The 19,770-nt window shown below is 43.4% G+C and overlaps 1 protein-coding gene across 1 annotated transcript in view; it reads left to right on the top strand.

Annotated features, from left to right (window-relative positions):
* The window catches only part of FNDC1 (fibronectin type III domain containing 1), a 62,535-nt gene that overhangs the window by 9,095 nt on the left and 33,670 nt on the right, over window positions 1–19,770 (top strand). Inside the window, exons 2-6 of the mRNA XM_040060268.2 lie at window positions 13,793–14,002; window positions 14,390–14,488; window positions 16,256–16,370; window positions 17,472–17,659; window positions 18,316–18,423. Coding sequence (XP_039916202.2) covers window positions 13,793–14,002; window positions 14,390–14,488; window positions 16,256–16,370; window positions 17,472–17,659; window positions 18,316–18,423 — 720 coding nt within the window. The remainder of the gene's footprint in view (window positions 1–13,792; window positions 14,003–14,389; window positions 14,489–16,255; window positions 16,371–17,471; window positions 17,660–18,315; window positions 18,424–19,770) is intronic.

Below are 19,770 nucleotides of genomic sequence, written 5' to 3' on the forward strand. Positions count from 1 at the left end.
TCCTTGCCTTGCTCTTAGCAGCCAGCCTTGGTTTGAAGGATCCAAGCTCGGACCTTGTCTCTGCTGTTGCTTCAGGGCCGCTTCCCCAGCACTGGCTGCACGGAACACCCAGGTTCAGGCTGCCCATAGCTCTGTTGGGTAACCTGTCCTTGCCCTGCAGATCTGTCAAAGCCCTGTGAGAGTAGAGGATGCTACCATTGCCACAGAAGTAAGGGTTGGTTTTCCTCAGAAGCTCAGGCTCGAAGAGCGGTGGAATTATTGTTCATCATCACAACATTTAGGTCACCAGCAATGGTGATGGGTGGGTCAGAGCTCACAAGCAAAGCAGGCAGTGCTGGGTGGGTATTTTGGTGTTAGAAAGCTTTATTCCTCTGAACTGCACCAGTGCAAGCTTGGTGTCACAGGTCCTGACCTAGCAGCAGTCAGAGTGGGCTGCATTAATACACCCTTCCACTGCATCCTTCCTTCCAAATCTCCCACTTTGGGTGTTCAAACACCAAACATGAATAGCGTAAAATAGGAGTCCATGCACATTGGCACGTAGCTCTAGCGGGCTGCTAGCTATGGCATGTTAAAGGCTCTGGAAGTCCTTCCTGAGACTTGCTCTCCTGATTTTTTGTAGAGGCTTTGTTATCAGGAGGGATTGGTTTTCTTCCGCAGAGTCTCCTCTTGCTGTACGTTGCACTAGTCAGGGATATTCTGTGCTCTGTGGGGAGAAGCTGCAAGTCTTGAACCTCAGCATTGGGGACCCAAACCAATGTGTATTTTCAGTTCCAGATATCTCTGGGCTAACCCAAGGAAGAAAACATAGTTTCTTTTTTACAAACCTGCAGAGCTGTGACTGCATCTTTTTTATATGTTCAGATGCTTTTCAAGGTTATTAATTGGGTAAAATCTTTGCCAGCTGTCCCAGTACTTGACAAATCATGATGAGGCGAATCCAAGTGGCTGCCGTGTGTCTCAGCTCTGTCTGCTCAGCTATGATTGAACTGCTTATAATGTGTGAAACAGCCCAGGGCTTTGCATGAAGACATTGCTTTGAATATGACTGCTCTTTGAAAAAGAAATGAAATAAGGAAGTAATTTATCAGTAATGAAGATCTCTGCCTATCTGAGCCCAACCTAATACAGGGCTCCTAAGAACAGCCATCATAGTATTCAGTCCATTTCCCTGGCATGCACTTATCTAGGATCTATGAGTTTTGCACTTTGGGAGCCTTGGAGGGTGTGCCACCAGCTTCCCTTTTAGGGTACAATGCTACATGTGTACTTTTTGAAAGAACTGTTGCAATAAATAATGTGGAATAAAGTTAGAAGAATCAGAGTAGGTATTACTTCAAGGCATGAAACATGAACCGTTTTATATTAGAGGTAGGTAAGTAATATTTTAGTGGTTTTTATTTGCATTTTCCATTAAGAGAAGCAGCAAAGACTATGTTATTTTAAGGTTTATGTTTTCCAGTCTCTGTAAAGAAACTTAATCTCAGAGCTGCTAATGAAAGAGCAGAGACTAATGTTGAGCCTGAGTTTTGTTCTTAGTGAACCTGCAACTTGGGAAACTAACTTTTCTGATTTATTAAAGGCTTTGAAATGTGAAATAAAAATGGAGAGTTTAAAATTTTATTTTCCTTCAATGCATGATGAAGCTTGAATTCCTACTCTCTGACTTTGAATCTGAAGCATTTTTGGCAGTTTCAAATGGAAAGTTGAACATGCACTTCAGCTAGAGATGGAATGGAAAGACTTTACATAAACATATGAATCTCCAGTTGATTAAAAAATCTGTGCTATTTCACTGGGTAAGGGAGCAAATTTATCTATATTGAGGTGGTTTCAGAGAGAGATGTAAACCAACCACCCCAAATGTAAGTCGGATGCTGTGGTGAAGTCTGTGATATGTGTAAAGGAATGAACTAAAACCAGAGCCACAGCATCCAGATTGCCAACGCTTTGGGTTCAAACCCAGTCTTCATTTCAGAAGTGTCTTATTGATCATCTTTTCCCTTTTTATTTCTCTTTGTATAAGAGAAAATCAGTTTTCTGAAACTTTCAAAATCCTAGATTTCTGAGTAACAGTTGAAGCCTTGAGGTTTTTTTTACTTGTTGTGGCTTGGTTAACACTTGTTGCTGTGTCCACAAATGACTGATGTAGTCCATTAGCTGAGTGTTAAAACAGCTGAGATTAACAGGTTTTTCAGGGGATGTGAAGGTGACTGAGAGTTGTCACTTTCCTCCCCTAGTCTGTAACAAACCAAAACAGCGTAGGCTGTAGGCTACCATTTGTCTCCCACTTTGAGGATGGTCCATAAACCATCCCAGCAACCAACAGAGAGAAATTTGGAAGGAAATTGGGTGTTTGGATAGAAGTGTTTAATTAAAAATAGAATTCTCAGATAAAGTGAATAATACAAACAAAGCATGCAAAGGTTTGTGCTTTATGGATGTTGGTAACCACTGCCTGATGAGGTTGGAGTGAAACTGGTGCAGAAAGAGAGCTGTGCTTCCTGCTGTGACTTCCCGTAAGCCTGGTCCATATCTTCCATCAGGATAATTACATACACTGTTTTCTTTAGCCTTTGAACAAGCAGGGTGTCATGCTTCACTTGAGTGCTTCTATAACATGCCACTGGTTTTAATGAGATTGCACGGAAAGGAGAGCAGTGGAGTGAAGATTTAGGTTCATAAGAAATGATCCAGGTGCGCAGCATAAAGATGCTGCCACGGTTTAGTTAGCCTCCTAATGAGCAGTGCCATTTTAATAGGTGTGTTTTCCTTACTGGAGATCTATGGCCATAGCTCTGGGGAGCAGGACAGAGGTTGGCTCACAGAAGCGTGTGCTCTGGCTCTGACTTGTGTCCCCTGCCAACCCACTTCAAAGCTTCCTCAGGTGCGGGCACAGGGGGAGGGAGCAGTGGTGGAGGGGATGCCTGAGAGCCTAGAAACAATACTCTCTTTTTTTTTACTACCTCACCTGTGGGCATCCTTTGAGGTCCAGCTAGAGGGAAATAGGCTGTCTCATGTGCAGGCTTGTGTGGGGGTGACAATAACTGTGGATAAACTGCAGTGCAGTAACACACACCCAGGACCAACGTCCAGTCCGGGCAGAGCAGCATTGTGCAAGCTCTGTGCTGGTGTCAGTGCTGGAGAGAAGGGCATCTGTGGGCTTGTAATCCTGTCATCTTTCCCATCTAGCCATACCTGTGTGAGCATCAGCTGTGGAGTTTCACCTGCAACTTAAAGAAAGCTTTGCATATATTTCCTCATGTGGAAATGAAACATTTCCTCAGTGGCAGCTTCACAGAACATGAAAAGGCACTGAGACTGTCAGTCTGAACAAATATTCTGTCTTATTCCAGGTTTCCATGAAACCACCACAAACTTCAGTTAAATGGAGCAGTGCTAGCAGCTGATGTTATTTCTTCTTACTGCCATGCTGGATTTTACCGTGTGCATTTGTACCAGCAGTCAATTCTTTGTCACAGAAACGCACGTAGAGATTGTGTCTCAGAGGTGGCAGCTCTCAGTATGGGAGTCAGTATACTTCATAGGAGGGATAATTTCCATCCTGGTGCAATCTTTTTGTTGTCTTCATGCCACTTTCTGCTGTTGTCATGGACAAAATTGTCAGGTTAGAGGAGAATAAGTGTTGTTGCTTGTCACGGGTTATGCAGCCAAAATCCTGCCTGGGTCCCAGGTGGAACTTAGAGTGCCACTGCATCCCCATGCCTCTGACAGCCTTTGAAATGTTTGAGGGACAGGCAGTAGAGTGGGGTAGTGGCAAGCAAAGGGGAGCCCTGCTCCCTAGGAGCTTGCTTGGAAGAGCCTGTTGAAGCCCATGAGTTTGCCCCAGGCACCAGTGACAGATGTGTGAGTGCCCTTGGGTCTGCCCTCAGGAGCCGTGGAGTTGCTCAGGGAGATCCTGCTGCCTTTGGAATCTCTCAGGGATTTCTTCTCCTACCTTCTTGTGCAGTCAGAGAGAGCAATATGAACTGTGCTTAAAACTCACTTCTCCCCACTAAGGAGAGTGTTACCACTTGTGATACCAATGGGCTTCTTTAAGCTGTGTTTCCAGGGCCAATGCTGTTAAAGGTCGCAGCCTTTGCAGAGGTGGCTGTGAGGAGAGTGTGAGGATGGTGTGTGCATGCAGGTGGAAGTCAGGGATGTCCCAGGGAAGGTGTGCCTTCCAAGTATCCAGGACCCTGTTGTGAGTTTCTCTTCTGTGCTGTCCACTTCTCTTAAATGGACAGTGTGTTTTCAATACCTTCTTTGACAACAAAAATACACATTAAAAAGTAGTATGAGTCAGGTGTCCCTAATTTTAAAGAGGAAACTAACCAAAATTGTAGGTCTGTTAGCTTTGTGGCAATGTTATTTGCCTGGCACAGTTTTGATGTAGTGCGTGCTTCATCTTAGACTGTTAGAAACAAATAAATTACCACAGTTTGTAGTAAATAAAGAACACAAGTATGAAAACAAGAACAAAGTGTAGGTGAAAACAGTGTGGTGACGAAGTGGAAAGACACAGACTTTGAAGGGGGGTGTTTTATTCCTGACCATGTCTGGCCATGGCATGAGTTGCTTGGTGTGGGTTCATGTTGATTTCCTCAGGCAGGTTTCCTTCCTGTCACTGAACTTCTGACTAGGGCTAGAGGACAGCCTGTACAAGGATTATCTAGAGGAAAACAAGCTCGCTTCTAACTTCATCCTGTGCTTTTGTCATGTTTGTGATTGCAGTCAGATTAAATTCAGCCTGCACCATTTAAAGCAGCCTCAGGCTCTGATTTATCTCAGAAGCAGAGCTTAAGCTGTTGTAAGTTGGTATTTGTGCTATTTCTACAATTGAATGTCCAGTGAGGCAAAGAAGTGCGAGTTTCTTGCACACTAGGAAGAATCTGAGTGTCAAGGGAGCTGCCAGCTGAGACAGCCAGGAGTCTCGTGAGGCAGTGTGGTGTCAGCACTGGGAAACCTCAGGTGCATTTCAGCACAGAAACACTACTACTCCCTTTATCCTGCAGATGGGGAGTTGAAGGGGTGTATGTAGAACCATTTGAGATCAATGGCTTTATCAGATCCATTGACACCTCAGGCTATTCCTTCTTGTTGATGTGAAAGAAATAGGTGAGCTTTGCTATAAACTTATTTTTCTGTAAAATCAGTGAGCCCCTCTTCTTGCAAATCAAATTTCCGGTGACAGATGTCATGAAATAGAGGTTTCTACTGAAGCCAGAGAGCTTCAGGTCAAACAGGAGTACCACAGGCATCCAGTTCCTCCTTGCAGTCTTCTATTTTTAAATTTAGAAAAGGTGAGACTTGAAGTCAGTAAACAAAGATTGAAAGGATACCTGTGTTAACATTTGAAACTTAGTCAAATATTATAGATCTGATTTTTATTTGTTATCAAAAACTTAAAGGCTATAAGCCTAATTCTGCTGATGATACCACCTAATCCTCTGCCAGTTTTCTGGACTCTCAAGGAACAGCTGGAGTCAGAACTATGACTCTCCTGCATAGGTAGAAAAATCCTTATGTTGTCAGTCATTTTGGCAGTATCTCTGGCTGATACAGTTAAGCTATGTAAAAGGGAACAATCCACCAGAAACAAAATTATTTTCACCAGATGAAGAACTTCTAAGACTTCAGATGTAAGCAAGCTAATATTATCAGGACCTTGAAAGGTGTATTGATGATAATCCTAAAGAAAAGTACACTAATATCAATGTGAGTTAGTATTAGACAGCCAGGTGGAGGAAATGTATCTAGGCAAAGGGATAGTTTGATTGACAAGTTTAAAAGCCACCTTTCAATGCTGGTTTTGGAGTAGCTGGTTTCAAAAATACTTCCGAAATGGGTCTGCCAAATGTTCAACTTTTTCTGTATTTTACTTATTAGGGAATTGGGAATAATTAAAGTTTTTATGACATACTAAGTACATTCTTCATAAATGCTGCTCCCTTTTCTGTTAGCAGTTGAGGATTTTATTTTAGAAGGGTCACACCCCTACAATACTGTGCCTGATTTACAGAGTATGCTATATCCATCCATATCCATCTCACTGCCTGTTGTTTGGAAGCTTTGAGGAGGCCTGCCACTGAAATAGGTTTCATGTTTTGCTCTCCCAGAAGTGGCTGCTGAGTTGAGCAGTGAGTCGTATTTCTTCAGGAACTGAAACAGTGGCCTGATGTAAATGATGTGTTTTGGAGCCCAGGCCATGAACATTAGTGTGGGTGGCAACAAGGAGCCCTAGGGCCAGAGCTGTGCAGCCAGAAGAGCTTGAAAACCACCTGCTCAGTTCTTCTGGACTGTCAGGGGTTTCTGTCCTCTCATTGGACCTAAAGGAGCAATGACTTGATGCCTCTCCCTCTGGAGCAGGTGTAGGTTTCAAAATAAGTTGGAGACCAAGTGTGCTACCAACACTTCAGCTGGGAATTGTGGAGGTTTAAACTGTGAGAGCAGTGAAGAGTTTTGAATGCAGTCTTAAATCAAAAATATCCCTCACCACATACATTTGAGTTCTTTAAGTGCTCATGAGACTGATGTCAGTCTCCAAGTGACAATTATGAGTGAAAAATGTATGCTGTAGTGGCACAGCTATGTAAAATAAAGCAAGGGGGCTGTTTTTAAGGCATAGCTGTCCACAGCATGTCTTGAGAAGAATGAAAGAGAAAGATGGAAAATGCAAGTTTTAAAATTATAACAATGGTGTTCTGGGAGCTGTATGGCTCAGAATGGATGGCTTTTGCTGTTACAGCTCTGGGTCCAGTTGAAGGAACTGTTTCCATAAATTTTTGTTGCTTGGTTAATACCTACAGCAAAGCGCAGCTTATTGAGTCTCAGTTCTCCCTTGCCAGGTGTCCTGATTGTACCCCCTTGTCGTGCTGGCTGGAGACACTATCCATGTCTTTGTAGTTGTCATTTTAGAGGGAACCACAGGTGAGCCTTAATCCATCCCAACATTTCTCTATGTGGTACATTGTTGGTTTTCTCTGGAAGTCTCGACTGACAAACCTTTGCCCAGGTGTATGCTACGGAGGGTTGCACTGAGACAAATGACACTTTTCCATCACTTGCAATGCCTGTTCAAGCCAACCAGGTTTAGAAGGCAGCTCTGTCCTCATGGTGACTTACAAGAGGAGGATGTCCTGCCAAGGAATGTGCACAACCACGTACCTGTTGTCTGTGCCGCACATGTGGTTGCAGTGACCGTGCACTTCATCTGTTTTGATGCTGGAGTTCTTTGTAGCGCCCATACCTGCCTGGGGAGCGACATGGTCACCGATGTTGTCTTGCAGTTTAAAGGTTTTGGCTGTTTAAATATGCTAGCAGATGTAGATGAGCAGCATCATGATTAGGGCAAGATACCAAGGGTGCAGTTTCCAGGAGGGGCAGACAGACAATTATAGCTCAATAAGTTAATGGAAAGGAATTCCCGAGCTCAGCCTGTGGGTGAAGCCAGTAATGGTGAGGGCAACCCTGTACCTTTGCCAGCTGGTTTCACCCACTCTGTCCCCAAAAGGAACCCCCAAAGCTGTTGTCACTCCAGTACCGCCTTTTCTCCAACTCAGTGAACAGGCAGGTGTTTGACAACGCCCTGGATGGGCACTTGTAGTGTGCTCTGACAGCCTTTGTGAGGTTCCTGGGGGCCTTTGCACAGTGGTTTTATCACTGGAGAAGCCCAGATGTGAGGCATCCAAAGCCAGTGGGTGTAGGAGACAGACACAGTTCAGCCTCAGTGGGCTCTTTTCAAAGGTCACTGATGCAGAGGGAAGCCTGTGCATTGATGTCAACGGGAGAACGTGAAGCCTTCAGTAACTCACTGTTGGTTTTTCCTAAGTCGTAATACACGTGTTAATCGTGTAGAATTACATTCCTGAGTTTGAAAAATGCCCTGGTCCAATGTGCTTAGCATTCAGAGGGCTCTTCAAAGGGAGCAATGGAAACTTCTGTTGACGCTGTCAATTTAAAGAATGTCCTCTGGATGCCAGGTAACTCCTCTACAGATGTATAATGAATTGCTTTCCTTAAGTCAGACATTACCGCTGGATACTGGTCCTCTGCCCAAAACTCCTGACCGGAGCCCAGTGAATTATGGCACAGATTCCATTGTGCTTTGTAGGAACTAAAGTGTTCCAGTCCCTGCTTTCTGCGCCAAGCAGAAGTGTGTGGAAATGTGCTGAATGATTTTTTTTTTTTTTTTTTTCTGCAAGAAACAAAGGATTTTTATGTCCCTTGCTTCTACTGCTTTAACTGATTAGCTTATTTCCAGGAGGAGATCTGATGTTGAGCGTATAAATTAGTGGCATTACGAGAGATGATCAGTCCACACAGGGAAAAATTTAACAGTGCATTTTAAAATGTTAGGGGACCTACCAACCCAGTCAGCCTCAGGGTGGATTTGTTTTTCCATTTCAGTCCTACTTTCTCTGGTCATAGACTTTTACACGTGTTAACTACTGCAGTATTCTGAAGGTCTCCACTAGAGCTCGTGTTCTGCTCTGTGCCAGGACAGGTCTGAGGGAAATCACTGAGCCCAGAGTCTTGTGCTTTTAGAGCAGTCAGCACATCGCAGTTCGGAGGGCCACATCAGCACTGTTTGAGCTGGCTCACCCACTGCAGGAAATATCTTTGCAGGATGAACTCTTCTTGGGATGGCCCCAGTCCAGTCCTCATTGAATCTAGTGGAATTTCTCACATTTTCTTAATTGAGTTTGGGTCAAACCATTAACTTAAAAAAAAAAAAATCCAGTAACACATAGCCAAAGTGACACGGGATGTTAATTTTTTGGGTGGAAAACATCTTCCTGTGATATTGTCTTTGTCTTCTTACTTCCTTTCTTTTCTGTTGATGTGTCTTGGAGATAGCTGTATGGTGAAGGGTAACAGTCAGAGTATGTGAAGGTGAGGGGGAGAGCAGCCACCCCTGTTTGGATTGCTGGATGAGAAACTTGAGATGTTTTCTTTTCCCCTGTGCTTTTCACTTATAGTAAAATGACATTTTTCTTTTCCTATTGAAAGCCATAGGTTGCACAAAGGACTACAGAGCTTAGATGCCTGGCTTTGCTGGTAAAACTCTGCTTTCACCTTGTCAAATACACTGTGTTTCATAATCTATTTCAAAGTGGGTGAGGAAAAAAAAAATAAATAAAATGGTGTATCTGAATTGCCCCAACCCTTAAAGCCAATATACAAAGTTATTTACCTACTGGAAGATGGTAAAGCACCATGTGGAAAGCAGCACCTGTTAGGGGCGTGAAGAAGAAAGAAGTGATCATGTTGTAAAGTATTTTTGAAAACAATAAACTTTTTCCTGGTGAAGGTCTGGCCATGATACAGCCAGTACATGAGTGTGGGGCTTTACTCTCTGACTTACCTGGTACTTTCTGTGGGGCTGGCATTCTTCAGTCTTTCTGCACCCTGGGCGGAATCCTGTCTTAGTTTAACAAGCTACCCCAAAAGGGCACCTGTAGAGTTGCCTTAGGATGTGTTTGCCATGTGTCTCCTGAACTTGAGTGTCACCGCTCAAGCAGTTGCATTTAGGAGTGGCCAATACAATAGGTTTTATGAGTATGTATATTTTACAGAGTCTTACCTCACAAATGGAATTAAATTTAGAATTACCGGCTTAAGAATTGAAATACAGCATCTCTTTTTTTTCTGTTCATTAATGAACTATCATTTTTTGCTGCAAGTACAGCTGACATCTTCATGTAGGTAGGGCTTGGATGCTTACAGAAGTGCATAGTATACGGAGTGTTGTTTCCCAAAGAAATAGCTTAGAGATTTAGGAACCACATCTGTCTGAGTTACTCTTCTAGTCCTGGTGGTGGTTTTGTGTGGAACAGTGCAGGCTGTAAACTGAGTCAAGTGAGTTGCTCAGCTCTGAAATTGGAGTTAAGGACTTCTTAAGACTTCTTTTTGAGAAAGATGAATGAACTGAGCAGTTTAGTACTTTTTCTTTAACCTTTCATACTTACCAGTTCTGTCTGGTAAAGCGGCAGCAGTCTCAAGTATAGGGTTCAGAATCAGTAAGTCTCATTTGATACTTAGAACTTAATTTAAAATAATAATAAAAATTATTATTAAAAACCAAACACTACCTTTCCCCTAAAAAAACCTGCCAGTTTGCTGTTGCAGTGCAGATTCTGATGATTTTTGGTCAAGCTGTCCATTGCAGGATTTCATTTACCAGCTACCATTTTTGGCCTTTTCTCATGACTTTGTTATCTCCTAGCAGCTACAATTTCTGCCTCCAAGCTGTTACTTTGGCCATGGCAGGGTCACTGTACTCAGTCTCCCAGACTTCTGCCTGCAGTGAACAGAGAGATTGGTAGTTGTTTATAAACTGTATGGATGTTGTCTACTGACTGTGCCAAGTCATCTCTGTCATCTCTGCAGCAGAACACATTTTATAGGTCCAGTTTTCCAGTCCTGAAGTTATGGTGCACAAAGTGTAGAAAAAATTTTGGTGACTATGGAAGGCAAAAGGAAAAATTTATACCTAGACTTGTGGTGGTAAATTCAAGTGCCTAATTTTTTGTGGCCTCAAATTTCAACTGCTTTTTTTTTGCTCTTATCTTAATAGGTTTGAGTTGTTTCGTATGTTCTTCCCTGCAGTTATAGATTGATTGCTAGGGGTCAGTACTTCCCTTTTCTTCTGGAAAGACTTTGTATTTTTCTTTGCTAGATAATTGATGAGACCCCCTGAAGAATCTGTATGATTTGGCAAGTGCAAGCTGCCTCCTTGTGTGGTTGTTCAGAGGATGTTTTATCCTCAGCTTAGACCTTGTGCTTTGGGCTTACATTTGTAAAATGCTTTCCTGCAGTACTGAAAGAGAGAAATTTTGGCAATGCTAGTGGACGTTTCATCTGTGAAAAGTCAATACCAAGGTTTTAATCAGCCCTGAATTTTTGGGGCCAAGATACTGTACACAGATTCCTGCAGTTCAGTTCTAAGTAATGTTGGATTTCTAGACTGAAGAGGGTACAAGGCAGTGGCTCTTTCTCGTTTTCCAGACTATAGAAAAGCATTTTATTTTAATGCAATTGCAGGTAGCTCTTTAGATGAGTTCTGAAGTTGATTACCAGTTGGTCAGTTTGACCAGGGTAGAAGTCCAGAAAGCTGTTAAATCACTTAAATTGGGAACAAAAGAGAAAAAAATACTTAGAGATGTTTACAGGGGTAAATAATGGGCAGATGAGGAAGACTCAACCTTGAGTTCAGTCAAGTACTTGGTAGCTAATTGTTTTAAGACTGTTTAAGAGTATTGCTCCTGAGGAGTTCAGTATCCCCACAGGAAGGGGCCACATTGGGAGCTGAATGATTTAAATGATGCATGGGATTTATTACTTCCTCCTCCCATCCCTTCTCTGGCAAGTGTAGCTTGTTTGGCGACGGTTCTAATTTTTCTGTGTGATTTTTGAGGTGGTGGTGGTTCTGAGGGACTTTTTGAATATGAATGAGCCTGTCCAGGAGGACAAAACTCTGGTCTTTGGGATATGAGTTTTTCATGTTGCTTACTGTCTGCTGTCCCGGGGTTATCCTCCTTGTAGAAATTCAGATTTTTTTTCCCAGAGCCAAGACGAGAGCAGGAGACCAGGACAAAGGGGTACTGAGGTGCAGGAGCTGTGACTGCAGCAGACAGTGAGTCTGTTGGGGACTTAAGGAATGTGGAATTTCTTTCTGACTGGGAAGTGCCAACCCTTTGGAATGGCTAAACCTGGTGGGAGAGCAACTTGGTAGGTGCTTCTGTGGGGTGTGAATCCAGCTTCATCTTCCCCTGTGTGGCTGACGTCAGGGCCTTCAGCCTTTTTCCAGACCAGACTGATGGCTCCTGGGCTGTGGTAAGCTCCTGCTGCTGCTCTTCATTTTTAATGAGAAGTCCCTTTCTTGTAAAGCCTGGCACAGACTTCACACAAAAATGCTGGTTTTGATTGATTAGCAGTTATCAGTAATGCCATTTTAACAATTGCTGATAACTCCATCTTGGGTGCCTTCAGGTTCCTGCCAGTCAAACTGTGATGAGGAATGATAAATAGAAACTGGAACTAATTGGTGAAATGGGAACAGTGGGTAATAGAGTGCGGTACTACCGTGAGGAAAGTAACTGAAGCCTTGGAAAGCCCTGGTTTTAAAATCTCAGCTGATCCCCTGCATTCACTTAGAGTCGATACAATTCTCTTTGCCTAAAACCACATTTGTTTTAGACTGAATACTTTCCATATGGCTCTCTGGCTGGGCTGGTTCCTTTTGTATCCTTCATCCCTTGCAACGCTCCATTTTAATTGCAGATGAAAGCTGCAGCTTTGACTGGGGAAGCAGAGCTGTTGGGCTGCCGTTGTTCTTCCAGAACATACAGGGCTGCTAAGAGAAAACCAGCACAGTATGCTCCCACTGCAGCCTGGAAAACTGCAGGTCTCTTGGAGAGCATGGCTGGTCGAGGGGAGATGTTACTCCCCTCAGCCAGGGCTGGGATGATGAGGAGAAATGTTGAGATCTGGGGATTGGTGGCTACCAATGGCACATGGATTCCTTCCTAAGGGAGTGGGACTGGCCCAGTCTGACAAACAGGAGGACAGGGAAACATCTCTCAGCAGCCAGCTGCTCCTTGATGGGAGGCTGCAAGAAAGTCACTTCTTGGTGGGAGCAAGGCACATACAGTGCTGTAACGCTGGGCAGCATCTGCAGGTAGCTGTCTGGGAGGTTTGGGTTGGACATGAGGAAAATGTATGAGAAATAGCATGGCCAGCAACACCAGGAAAGGGATCATACTCCTGCACTTGGACTGGTGATACTCAACTACTTTGAGTTCTGTGTCCAGTTTTGGGCCCCTCACCACAAAAAAGACATTGAGGTGCTGGAGGAAATCCAGAGAAGGGCAACAAGGCTGGGAAGGATCTGGAGCACAGGTCTTACAAAGGAACATTGTGGGAGCTGGAGTTGTTCAGGCTGGAGAAAAGGTCTCAGGGGAGACCTTGTTAATCTCTACAACTGTTGGAAAGGAGGCTGTAGTGTGGTGGGAATCAGTCCCTTCTCCCAAGTTGCAAGTGACAGAAAAAGAGGAAATGTTCTCAAGTTGCCCAAGAGGAGGTTTAGATTGGATACCAGGAAATTTTTTTCACTGAAAGAGCTGTCAAGCCTTGCATCAGTGTCACTTCTTAAAAGAACGCTGCCAACTTGTCAGCAAATGTTAAAAAATACCTACCTTGCATGAAGTACCTTCTACAGTGCTCAAGGGATCATATAATGGGAGTTTGGGAAGTCAGGAGTTGAGGCATATGCTGAATGGACATTTTAGATAAGACTCTGTTGGGGAGCAGAACCATTATAGAGATGGGTTTAGCAGAAAAGAATCAGCTTTTAACAGTAAAACTGTTCTGTGCTCCATTTTACACTGAACTTTAGCTCTTCCCCCCAAAAAATAATGTACTGGTGTGCCTGAACTAAGGAAAAGGGGGTTTTAAAAAAAGGAAAATACTTAAACAGGAAAGCTACAAGACATCCCCAGTTTCTGGCAGGAGTCCTTGTATCATGATGTGTTTTTGCTTTCAAGGTCTTGCACCAGTCTGTCTGAAGGGCCTGGGAAAAGACACTGTTGAGTATTGTACATCCTGCTTGGAAAGCTTGCTGTTACTCCAATTTGGTTTTGCAGAAAAAATATAAAAGCTGTAAAATGATGCCCTTTATTCTTATCTTGATAGATGTGCTTGCAACAGGCATATGTTGGCTGCTGTACGTGTCATGTGCTTCATAGTAACTGTCCTGGGGTTTGTGTGTGTGTTTGCTTATCTTGTGAAGAGAAAGACATGCCAAGCAGACCTCTGAGATTCCGAGCCCAGTCTCCAGATGGCAAGTTACCTTTTCGGTGGAAACCACCTTATGGGGCAGGCTTCAGAGGTCCACACAGCAGATCCCAAGGTTATCCCCGTGGATATGGAGAGAGCAACCGAAGGATGGGCTATGCTCCAATGCCACAAGAGCGACAGAACCAGGAAGCAAGAAAACTAGGTGAGTCAAATTTGCCTGATGGCACCTGGCTTAGCTAGCACACTTCTGTAGTCCCCTGTGGCTGCTAGGTGAGCTCACATCACGTGCTGTCCTAGCTGTCAAAACCCCTTCTTCCTATAAATGAAAATACTTGTTATAATTGTGTTCTGTATCTTAGCAGAGGAAGGGTATTACGTAGAGAATAGGGTAGAAATTGTGGGAGAACTTGATGCTATGTTAAAGAGGCACCATGTGCAAGTGTGTCATATTAACAGCAAAGGGAAAGGGTGGAGAGAAGAGCCGTAGCTCAGATTCTGCTTGCATGTGGTGGGACTCCTCTGAAATCCATTATTTCTTTTAAATTAAAAAGGTTATAGGAAATCTTCTGTTTTCTCCCTGCATGCACAGCCTCTGAATCAGTTCATGTGGTTTCACTGTCATCACGGAGCTCACAAGGACGGAGCCAACCTGTCTACAGGTCATCTTTAACTAAAAGAAAAGTCACAGGTATGTTTCTTTCACATGTACCGTCAATGAGTGGAGACAATTGGATGCAAAGAGATAGCTTTGTGATTTTTACACTGGAAGCCTTTTGGTGCTGAAGCTCCTAGATTTTTCTCTGTGTGGTAAAGAGCTTGATGGATGTCTCTAATTCAGGCAGGATTAATAAAACAATACAACTTTGTAACATGGTTGGTTGAGTTTCTGAGATCCTGCTTGGGTTTTTTTCCTTTAATCTCTTCCTCTCTCTCTACTGACAAATGTTGCGCATTGCAGTAACTGCATGAGAAGACCTGATTAAATCAAAGCCAGGACCCCCAAAATGATATGCCTTATTTTTCTCAGATCTATAACCCCTTTCCTGAAGGGTCGATTACCAGAAGTGTCAACCTGGTCATCAAAAAAATTCACTTTCTTTGGAAAGAAGTTATTACATGCTGCTTCCACGGTTAAAAAGGATGAGTGAGATTCTGAGTCATCTCCATGCCGGTGTGCTTTTTTAACCCCTCACACTGTGACGTGAATGGCATGGGAATGGCAAAGTGTTTAGGAGATTTTGATGGTGATGCCGGAATTATGCCACCTGTGCCAGAACTGAGGATTGTGGTTGAACTGTATTGAAATCCCATTTCACACCTTTTCTGGAGGGGTGATGCTCACCCATTTCTCATGCTCTCTTTCTTCAGGTGCTTCCATTGCAAAACTTTGTAAATAGGCCCCTAAGCTACTTGTGGTTAGTAGATGAGTCCTCTTGGCCATTTTTGTATAGTAACTATTTTGGAAACCCTGGAACTGTCTGAAAACCCTCTGCATTAAAAACCTTTTTGGAAGAGGGGAAATGTGCCTCTCTGCTGCATGCCATCTTGCAGGCATTGTTGGGTTTTGGGCTAATGTGCCACTTGCTAAAGAGAAGGGCAATCTCTCACTGAATTTCAGTCATAGATGAGTAAGATCCCTAGAGAATGAGATCATTCTCCAGAGTTTACTGGCTCCTTTCCTTTCATGAGACTTCGATATTTTTTCCAATGTTACTTGTCTATAAAACTCTCTCTGGAAGGTCGTGCCTTGTACATTCTGTGCCTTTGGGAGACTTGGAAATAGTTACTGTTACGTTAATAAGGAAAAGTAATAAACCTTTCATTGGCCAGTAGACTTAAAACAACTTATGGACAGATAGAAAAGGGAACCTCGTCAAAATAAAAAACCTCAAAATATCAAATTAGTTTCACTTAATTTTAAAATTTTGTTAATTATTTGCAAAAGGTACTCTGATATGTCAAAACTGCCCACTTCAATGATTTTTTTCATTTTTTTCTTGTATACCATAAAAAAATTAAAGCTGAATTCAAACAACCTGTTTGAAGCACTCGAAACCATGAAATATACACTAATTCTCCCTTGTGAAAAAAATTTTGAAGAAGGTTTTATTGCCCTTCAAAATGAAACCCAATTTTAAAACCTCAGAATTTTCTTTAAGACAAAATTTCTGCTCTGCAGGTACCTCTAGCAGTGCATTTGCCAGAGATGGTGAATATGAGTATGTTAATAAAACATTTGCTGTGAGTGACAGTTTGGGGACGAATAGAATATTGAAGGACCGTAGAAGGTATTAGTACTGCGGTCTTGCAGGCATACAGCTAACAAAAGAAATTGCCTTTCTATGAAATACCATCTGTAATCAACGTAATTAGTTTTCCACTCCCACATTTGCTGGTTTTTTTTATGAGAACTCCAATGTTGCTAATGATGTGCTGTTCTGTTTTGCCATTTCAGAGGAGGAGGAGGTGGAGGTGGCACAAGACGTAACTGTTCGAGTTATGTCCTCTCAGTCTGTGCTTGTTACTTGGACAGACCCACTGTATGAAAAGCGGAAGGTTGCAGCAAATAGGTACTTAGCCCTGGGCTTATTAAATGGGTACTGAAGGGGAACTGCTGCCAATGCTCTACTGAATGCTTTTGCATTTATTTAATTGCTGTTGGTTGTGCAAATAATTTAGCTTGCTTCCTAGCGCCCTGCTCGTTAGCATTTAGAGATCTGTGTGAGTGTTGTACTACAGGGGTTTGCATCTCTTCTGAAACACTGCCAGCACCAGGTTGGGTGTTTGGCTGTTCCAGTGTTGGTATATCACCACAGCCAGCAAATCCCCAAAGATGAATGGGGAAAAAAGGAGTGGGGGACAAGGCACACCCCACAGAGGTGAAGTGTTGAATTGTCAAAACAGACTACAGCTTTGAGATGACCATACTGTGGGTGGAGGAATCATTGCTGCAGTGGGAAAGACTACCCATCATTGCACCCTGCATCCTCTGACCCTCCAAAAACTCCATAAAACTGAGGCTGAGGCCCCACGAGCTCTCTGTGAGTGAGAGCTTGGGTTATGGCAGCATGCTGCAGCAGTTGGAGACCAAAACAAACAAGGAAATGGGCTGGAAACTGCCAAAGATCTGAAAGCACTGGATTGTGTTGCTCAGCCTGGGAACACCGAAGAGCTGTGCAAACTGGTGCTGAAATGACCTGAGAGTCACAGCAGGAAAACTAGTCATTTTAGATGTTCTCTGTTTCTTTGTGGAAGCAGTTACCTAGGCAGACAGGGGGGAACTGAGCCACTGGTGCCACTCTGGGAGCAAGGGCCTGCCAGCAGTCCAGCCGTGCCCATGGCCATGGGGCAGTGAGATGGTGGTGTGGAAACCCCCAGGATGCCTGGCTCAGTTCAGGAAATCCTGCAGCTTTCCCCCAGGGAAGAGGGTGTTTTGAGTAAGAGTCTTGAAAGAGTGGTCCATCCTTTGGAGTGAAAGCAATCACACTCAGTTAGAGGAAGGAAAAAACGCGCTGGGTTTTGTTGTTGCTACTTTGTTGTTTGCAGCTGGGTCTCTTCCTCCCTAAGCCCCTGCAGGCTACTTGAGGGCAAAGCATCCCTGTCCCACTCTGGTTCTGCTAATGCTAGGCTTCCACACGCAAACTTTTCTTTTCCTGTGTTTCTGATGCCAGGCAGTATAATGTTCGCTATCGGGAAAAGGGGGAATCGGCCAGGTGGGATTACAAGCAGGTGTCCAACCGGCGGGCACTGGTGGAGAACCTAGTGCCAGACACTATGTACGAGTTCGCCATCCAAATCTTGGAGGGAGAAAAGGAAGGCAAATGGAGCGTGTCTGTTTACCAGCGGACCCCAGAGGCAGGTATGCATTCAAAGGGTCCTCGGGGTAACACAAGTCGTAGGGTTTGAGCTGTGGAATAGGGCTGGCTTGAAGGAAAGCCAGAACGAGACAAGTGATTGCTTGGGGCACCAGAGGGTTGAGATATAGGAAAGGCCTCAGTGCTGCTGCCTGCATCCCTGGGGTAGTGAAGCACACCAGGAGAGCACATCCAGCTGCTCTTGTGGTGCAAGGAGAACAAGGGGAGGCAGCTTAGGTATTTTGGTGGGACGGGTCGACGCCTTGGAGCCCTGCAGCTAGATGTTCCCCTTCCTCTGAGAGCAACAACCTGGCTTCCATTCTTCTCTGTGAACAGAAAATTTAACTCCTGCCACCTCCGTGGAGAAACTGTTAAGCCTCTTTGGTACAGGGAAGTAGTCCACAACAACCAAATTACCATGTCATTCCATCTAAACCACAATAGCAGTCTTCTGCAGACCTCCTGTTCCTAAAAATATGGAATAAAATTTCACTATGGCAGTTAGAGAGAGAGAGATGAGACAGAGACAAGCATGGACCTGAGCCATGTGTACTCTTCACATTTGTCTTTGAAGTAGCTGTATAGGAATCTCTGCTATGGAGCAAAGGGTGTATGCTGTGTTGATTCTTACTTGCCTCTTCTGCATATGGCTGTTTTTCAGCTCCTGCCAGTGCACCTGAAAATTTGGATGTTTGGCCATTAAAGGGGAAACCAACCTCTGTAGCAGCATCCTGGGATGCTCTTCCAGAGAGTGAAGGAAAAGTCAAAGGTGAGTCTTCACTGTTGGTTTCTAACTCCCTCAAGAAGTTGGTGTTCTCAGAGGCAGACTGCTGCCCTGCAGTAAGCTGGAACCTTGACTGTGCCAGGATTCTTTCACTTGATTAAACCCAAGCAAGATTTTCATGTTTCCGGCCCAGTGTCTCCACAGTGCCACTGAGAAGCCACTGTCACTGTCTGCCTGGGATGTCACAGGGGTTCCTGGGGTATCATGCATGCACATTTTACCTCTTCTTCCGTTAATAGGCAGGTCAAAATGAGACTCAAGAAGGAAGTTTCCAGAAAGATTTTTAAGAATTAGTTGAAGAGGAGAAAGTTGGGTAGTTGCCAAGAAAGTGAGTGGGTTAATGTTGTGTTTTAGTTTGTCATGGAAGGAAATCCTCAGCTTAAGAAGCAAACACAAATCTGATTTCAGCAGAGATCATGCATAAATCTTTGTACTGTAGTGTTATTGCACATAGTCATAAAGATAATTTGCCAGTTGGCTAAGTTTTTGCATAGAATTAAAGAAAAAGAAAAAGCTTGCTCTCTGATTTTTTTTTCCTGTTTCCCTCGGAAAATGAGACTGATTTTTTAGCCTCCTGTTCTTCAGTGGTTAACAGGATTCTGTTCTCAAATTTCCCAAGTTTTTGGAGGTCTCTTATCAGCACTACAGCATCTCAGGATTTGAAAAATCTTTGGCCTGGAGGGAGGTACGCCATGTCTGCAAGATCTGCTTTATGTGTTCTTCAGGGCAGTCGTAGAATTCCTTCCTTTTTTTAAGTCAGTAGAAGTCTGGCCAATTGCTTCAATGGAGCTGCAGTTGTGTCCAAGAATCATTATTTCTGTAAGAAGGGTCATGCAGGGACATTATCTTATATTTCAAGTCTGCTCCTAATTTTTATCAATCTGTAGCTCTTTGTGCAGTTTTGTCTGCATTGTTATTAGATGATTCATCCAAGGCAATCATTTTAATGATACCTAATATTCAAGGGCTGAATGCTTATACACATCTGATATATTGTTGTTTGAGTATGAAGTGTTATAGGAGAGGTCTTAGTTTTAAACTAAATAAATGACAAGATATTTTTACTGGCTAACTAAAATCATAGAATCAGCATTTCATGGTCATTTTGATAGCATGTGGTAATCAGGAATTTTTGTCTTTTGATCCTTTTGTTTTTCAACCCTGTCCTTTTATGTATTTATAACACATATTAAAATCATGAGAAAAAATGTTATCCAGTAGCCATTTGAGAGTTATCAGAAGCAACACCCGTGTCTGTGCCATGAAAGCAACTCCTGTGTAAAAAAATGGAAAGAAAAACAATTAAAAAAAAGAGATTCATGCCTCCTGATA

Source organism: Hirundo rustica, chromosome 3, assembly GCF_015227805.2.
Source record: "Hirundo rustica isolate bHirRus1 chromosome 3, bHirRus1.pri.v3, whole genome shotgun sequence".
Taxonomy (NCBI): Eukaryota; Metazoa; Chordata; class Aves; order Passeriformes; family Hirundinidae; genus Hirundo; species Hirundo rustica.